Genomic DNA, 7,114 nt, shown 5'->3' with positions numbered 1-7,114 from the left:
TCAAGCTTGAATTTTCCAATCCAAACCTAGCCTGCCTTCTAATTTGATGCATTTGGGTTCGGCTTGGGCTTGGGGTCAATAAACCCAATCTAATATATATGTATATATATAGACCTCCTATACTATGACCGTGAGACAAAGATCCCATTCCCTTAGATTTTCGTTGAAATCCACTATTGAATTAATGATTTTTTCAAAAGGCGTGAAAAAAATGCACTATTGCCAAGTCATGGATGCTTGGTTAATTACTTAAGCCCTTAGACACAAGTAACAATATGGGAATTGAAATTTGCTAGACTAGCTGGAGCAAAACCACTAGGGGAGATTGCTGACCACCAATACATTGTACCAAACTCAACAATAGGTCATATCCTCGACACCCAAACGTATTACCAAATTTTCAAATTTGATCTGGTCAGCAAATTAAGCTACCTTCATGCCATACTTGTTCGGCAAGAGGAACTCACTTGGCAAGTGCAGCAATCACATGGCACAATGTGTGGTGACAAAGAATGTTTGCCTTGAGACCAGAAAGGCACAGTAATTAACTCTAAACTCTAGTAATGGCTAATTTATTTGCCATTATAACCTACAAAATATAGAATGAGGTGTGAGTAGGGAAAAACAAAGGATCTCTTCGAACACTAAAATCTACCAACAAAAATGAGATCATCAAACGGGATGCTCTGATGCAGAATTTGTAAGTTCAAGATATGCAAGACTTCATTTTAAAGGATATTTGAAACCAAAACCTAAGTGCCATGTCCATTTGAATTCCAATAAAATATCAAGTTAACAGAAACATATTGTGAGGTAAGAATTAGGGGTGTAAATGGATCGGGTCGTGATATGATCATATTTGGATCATCCTGTTCGGGTATCAGGTTGGATAGAATAAGAGGATCATATGAGAAATCAAATTGGATTCGGATCACCCCTATCCGATCTGAAATATGTAATATATTTATTTATATGTATAAATACATATAGCACATATATATGTCATTTATTTATACATATAATATTTGTGTTGTATTTTTTATAAATTTGTTATATTATTCATTTTTTATAAAAAAAAACATGTATATATATGATGAAAATAATTTTTAAAATTTTGTATTTTTGTTTTTATTTATTTAAATTGGTATATTTTATTTTTCTTTTAAAAAATTATAATTTTTTAAAGAAGAAAGTTAGATTGGATCAGATCCGAAGATCCGACTTACAAATAGGATCTAAATTCAAATTGATGTCTGATCTTCCATGAATAGTGTCGCATCGGATTCAGATTACCCTAATTTAAATTCAATATGATCTATTTTCATCCCTAGTAAGAATACATATATACTGGCAGAGGGACCATGCTTCGAAGGGGGTTGGAATTGTAACATTGCTATTTGCTACATTAAAAAAGACAATGGTATTTTAATAAGAAACTTGCAATTGTATGTATCAAAATCTTGAAAATCATATAAAGACTTAAAAAAGATCATCATGTGCTCACTTTTTAAATATTGTTTCAGCAAAGCATCTCATATAAAAGAATACGATCATACAGTGATAGTTTTGAGTTCTACTTCATAGTTGTCATTTGTTTCACATTGAGAACTCCTAGTTGACCTGGATAGTAGGACCGTTTGGTCCGAGAACTGTCTAGGCAACTGGTTTCGTTTTACCCCAAACCCGGTCCTTGGACAAAAATCATTGAATTAGTCAACGACCCATTGACCTGGGCAATTGACTCGCCCAACAGTTTTGGCCATTTTTTATTTTTTAATTTTTGTTGTCAAAACGAGCCATCCCTTTGAACCAGACAATCGAACCATCGACCTGGAAACCAGTGGACAAAATGGTTCCGTTTCCGAGTCATTTTTTCTAAATGTCAATAATTAGACAAAATAACTTTGTAGTCATAGTCATGGGAATGGTGGACACTGCAAGGGATTTCAGAACCTTGAAAGATAAATCCAAAGTGACCTTAAACACAGAAAAAAAATTGGTCATAAATCCACCAAACTGAAAAAACGAAGGAAAAAAAATCAAAAAATTGAATCCAAAGTTCCGCTTTGAGACGGAGCTAAACATATATGCAATCAAAGAAAGAGACAAAGCAGATCATCTTGTAAGAAAATGAAAAAAAGAAAAAAAAACATTGCACAAGAAAATCCAAAGAAAAAACAAAAGGGAGGAAATAAAATTGTGGTAAATCCTAGATCGTTTTGGAGGATATTGAAGAAAAAGGCCAAACACAAAAAGAATAAAAACAGAAAATGAAAAAAATGAACATACCATACACGCTCAAATAAAGCCAACAGTATAACAAACCTTTGAATAGTGAAAATCCAAAAGCACAAAAAACCATGGTTTTTTAATTGCCGTTGACCTGGACAGACGGATATTTCGGCCCATTAACTATCTAGGCAACCAGTTCTATTTTACCCCAATCTCGGCCCCTGGCCAAAAACCGTTGAATTGATCAACGACCCATTGACCCAGCCGCTCGAACTGTAGACCCATTGACTCGTTAAATGGTTTTGACCGTTATTTATTTATTTTTTAATTGGGAACCATCAAGGCAACGAGTTTCGTTTTATCCTAGTCCCTATCCCTGGCTAAAAACGTTGAATCGATCAACGACCCACTGACCTGGGCGGTCGACCCGTTGATCTGTTCAATGGTTTTTGGCTGTTTTTTTATTTTAAAAATTTTTGTTGTCATAATGGGTTGTCCATTCAAATCGGACGGTTGAACCATCGACCCAAAAACTGATGGCTAGAATGGTTCTGTTTTCGGGTTGTATGAGTCACATGCTCGAATGACATAACACGTATGATACTGCATAATGAACCTCACACACTCAATTTTTTTGTTGTAATTTTTGTTGTCAAAATAGGCTTCCTGTTCTAACTGGATGGTCGAACTATTATTTTTTTAATTGGGAATCGTCTAGGCAACTGGTCCCGTTTTACCCCAATCCCAATCCCTGACCAAAAACCGTTGAATTGGTCAACGGCCCATTGAACCGAGTAGTTGAATCGTCGACCCGTTTAATGGTTTTTGACCTTTTTTTTTAATTTTTATTGTTAGAATGAGTCATCCGTCCGTTTGAAGCAGAACGGTTTCATAATTTTTTTACTTGTAATTTTTATTGTCATAAAGGACCATCCATTCAAACCAAACAGTCAAACCGTCAACCCAAAACCGATACCATATATATATATATATATATATATATATATATATATATTAAAGGGCTGACATTTAGCGAAAGGGGAGACCACTCCTATCCCTTTAATTGATATATAAGATAAGATAAGATAAGATGCTCCACTAAACAACCTTAAAAGCTTAAACAAGTTTCTACCATGCTTCTTCCATCCAATAAGAGTATGTAGTCCAAAAGCATACTGAAATCAAATTTACTGAAATTGATGCAAGTTAGAGATCCTGCCACCACACATCACCAATAAGCACCGTATGGTTCAATTAACGAACTGGAAACAAAAACTGTTCTTTCACCATTTACGTTGGTGCATTTAATTCTATTCAGAAAAGACGAAAACAACAACTTAATTAGTACAATATTTAGGGCGGAAATGAGTCAAGATTTTTCATAAGTACTTGAGCTCGGTTCATTAAAAACTCAAATTGACTTGATTTAAACCAAATTTGAACCCAATATACAGGAGAGGGATCTGAAACTTCAAAATAAACAAAACCCCCCAGAACAGCTTTTGCTTTAGCAAGAAAGGAAGATGGAAAAACATGGCTGGGTTTTGCAGCTATAAAATGTGTTCCCTCAGGCTACATTTGGAAAGAGTACAAATATAAATATGTTCAATAAAAAACCACTTATATAGTATTTCTAAACCTTATTTTTTAAATGTATACATTTGTATTTTCATTCTTTCCAAATTGAGCTTTGGACTTCATTTGTTTGCAGTGTATATCTGAGCCAAATACAAAATTTGCACATGATTTAGTTTTACAACCTTTTTTCATAACTGTGATTTGCACTCCTCCTTAATGGAAATTTTCCATTTGTTTTAAATCATTTTTTATCTCATTTGCACTTATTGGCAATACAGATTTTCCATCTTGAAGAACTGATGCAATATTTGCGCCAGCTCCCTCTTATCTTTATTCTTTACGCTCTCTCCGATAAAGTGGGGACCATATAATTTTGCTTCATGTCTTAATTCTTACCACTCAAACAAATAATCTTTCTTTTTCTCTCAATTCTTGAATCTAGATTTTCTTTTCACACCCACTTCACAGCATTTGTAGACATGCAGTGGGAACATCTTCCCATGAATAATGGGTGTGTATAGAATTTTTGTGAGGAGAAAATCCGAACTCTTAATTCTCTTTCAGGTAAAGTGGAAATCAGATTATTGTTAATATTGTACATTGAATTTACGTTCTTGCATGCAAACAAATAAAATAAAGTTTACAAATACAAATATAAACAATGCAAATACATAGAAGGTTTTGCACACTCTACATTTGTCGTTTCAGAATGTTCAACTTTTCTTATTTCTCGTTTCAGCAAAAAAATTAATGACTCATGCACAGCAAAAGCAATTAATTACGGATTTACAGTCACCAAACGATTAATTTCATGAAAACAAAAACCCACAAAAAAAAATCAAGTAGGCATCTCAAAGCGGCAGAGTGGGCTGTAATGACTCTGCGAAAGCCATTGAGTAAGACAGTCTCTATGAAACACATGAGAACAGGGCATCCGAGAAATCCATGAACCCGCTTCAAATTCTTCCAAACATATTCTGCAATCCTCCGACGAAGCATTTCCGTCTTCAAACAACACCATCTGTAACGCTTCTATCGACGACTTGGAGGCCGGAACCACCCCATACCCTCCCCTCGCATTCTCCTCTGACTCCCTCAGAATTCTTTCCAAAGCCACCCGCTCATCGTACAACATCACATTCAACACTTCAATCTCCACCAACAAGAACAATTCGTTGCAACCCATTTTCGATTCTGACAAAATCATCTCTTGCGAAAACGACTGCACGGCACTCCCATTGATGCCCACCTTCCAAAGCATCTCACGGATGATGCTCTGGGACGAGTCTCCGTCGAAGAAATAACGAGGGGGAAGAAAGAACCTTATTCCGAGTGTGGGCGAGAGCCTCTCGTGAACCAGGGTGGAAGCTCCGTTCACCCCTCGAATCACCCACTGGAATTTGGGTCTCACGATGAACTCGATGTTGATCATCGGGGACGTAGCAGAGGAGGCAAGCTGCAGAGTGGAATTAACGGTGATTGTCCGCCTTTGCCGTTCGAAGGGAAGTTGAATTATTGCCGATTCGATCGCCGTTGCGGCAGCAAGGAAGGCAGAGTTAAAAAACCTTGAAGCAGCGGCACCAACTCTCTCGACAGAATTTTAAGAAATTCAGTTGCTGGAGGATAGAAATTAGTAATGCTCGGAAATAGAAACTAGGCTCAAAAATAGAAACAAGTAAGCTGAGCTTTGGAAAAGCTCATTCTCATTCTTTGCACCTTACATCGAACCTTGTTCACTTTCATTCTCTCCCTTTCATATCGGCAGCGATCAACAAACATCACCAATGATTATTAACACTGGCGACCAAAGGAAAAGCTCACGTATTGATTTTTTGGGAAATTTCTAAAACTACCCTTATGTTTAGCTTCTTGACTAAGTGTATTTACTGTTTGAAAATTGACTAACAGTATTTCTAATGTTTCTGATAATTGACTAATACTTCCACTCGACACAAAGGCAAAGCGGTAGTACCCCCTTCTGATTTCTTCTCTTTTCTCTCTTCCTCTCTCTCTCTCTCTTCTTCCTGCTCTTCTTCTTCCCCCACCGATCGCACCTCCCATGTTTAAGTATCCTCTCTCAGTCAATCTTTTAATGCAGCAGATACTGGAGGCTGCTATGGCCTATCAGTCCACCACGAAGTGGTTGAACTACATGCTTGAAAAGGCAATAAGTTATTCAGTTTAGACAACACCAGTGACAGTTGTGGTCCATCCATTTATCCAATCGATGAGTCGTAATCTGCTGCACTTCAATTTCATTAACTTTGTGTTTCTAAGTTTTGATTTCATGGCGGTGAGTTATGCAGGTAGTGTTGTCAGGTTGCAATGTGGTCGATGGGTTAAACAGAAATAAGAAAAACAGAAGTACCTATTCTTATGGATTATATGAAGGATAGTTGGGCCATAGCCACTAGACAAAGACTCCTCCATATGATGCCAGAGAACCCGAATTTTGTTGTTTTATCAGAAGCATCAGCAGCTCATCATCCCTTGCAACTTCTACAACTCCATGATTCGTCAAAGGATGAAAGGGTGGCACGAATGGAAGATTCAGGAAATTAAAAGGAAGGTTCAGGACGAGGAGTTGGAATCTGGCGCCGACCTTGTACGTTCATCCAGCACTGAACCAACCAGAATCTCATCCATCACAAACACGTCCTCTTCAACTTTAACAGGCGTGACAAAGACTGGTGACGACCTCGAAGGCAGGGTCTCCAGGTTTTCTGTCGACGACAGGGGAGATGGCGAAGAGGCACGAGGCGATATGTTGGAACGATGGAGGAGTAGCGGGTGAAACTTGGTGGAATCGATGATCTGACATGGAAAAACGTCAGCGGAGGGTGAAAGGGATACACCTGTGGCACGGGAGTACCAGATTTGTGTGGAGTCCATATCGAAGGAATTGGGAATTTCCAGTATTCCCAGAAAATAGGGGACGATGGAGTTGATGTTTCTGGCGGATGAACCTGAGCAAACGATTTGAAATGGGAGAGAAACGCAGTGTATTAGTGGAGAGGTGTGGCGGAGGGCTGAGTTCGAATAGGGTTGGAAGTTATAATAAGGGCAAATTAAGTATTTTCAAAAGTTATAACAGTTACATATGCACATTTCAATGATTGATGATAGAACGTTAAGGGTAAGGGAAGTATGAATTTTTAAACAGTAAAGTATATTTAATCAATTAACTAAATTATAAGGGTATTTTAATAATGCATTAGGTATTGCATTTCTTCCTTCCTTTCTGTTTTCCCTAAAACCTAATCGTAATTTCATCTTCGTCGTGCGGCAATCGGCAACCAACGAC

General features: G+C 37.4%; 1 protein-coding gene across 1 annotated transcript; it reads right to left on the bottom strand.

The window, feature by feature from the left end:
- Positions 1-4,648: 4,648 nt before the first annotated feature.
- LOC104611099 (E3 ubiquitin-protein ligase MPSR1-like) lies at positions 4,649-5,242 on the bottom strand. Its single transcript, XM_010278018.2, has one exon. It carries the CDS (start codon positions 5,240-5,242, stop codon positions 4,649-4,651), a length of 594 nt encoding a protein of 197 aa, XP_010276320.2.
- Between the last annotated feature and the right edge of the window lie 1,872 nt (positions 5,243-7,114).

The sequence above is a fragment of the Nelumbo nucifera genome, chromosome 4 (genome assembly GCF_055504915.1).
Source record: "Nelumbo nucifera cultivar China Antique chromosome 4, China Antique-T2T, whole genome shotgun sequence".
Classification (NCBI taxonomy): Eukaryota; Viridiplantae; Streptophyta; class Magnoliopsida; order Proteales; family Nelumbonaceae; genus Nelumbo; species Nelumbo nucifera.
Note: the sequence above shows the minus strand (reverse complement) of the source record. Positions and strands in the feature narration are given on the sequence as shown.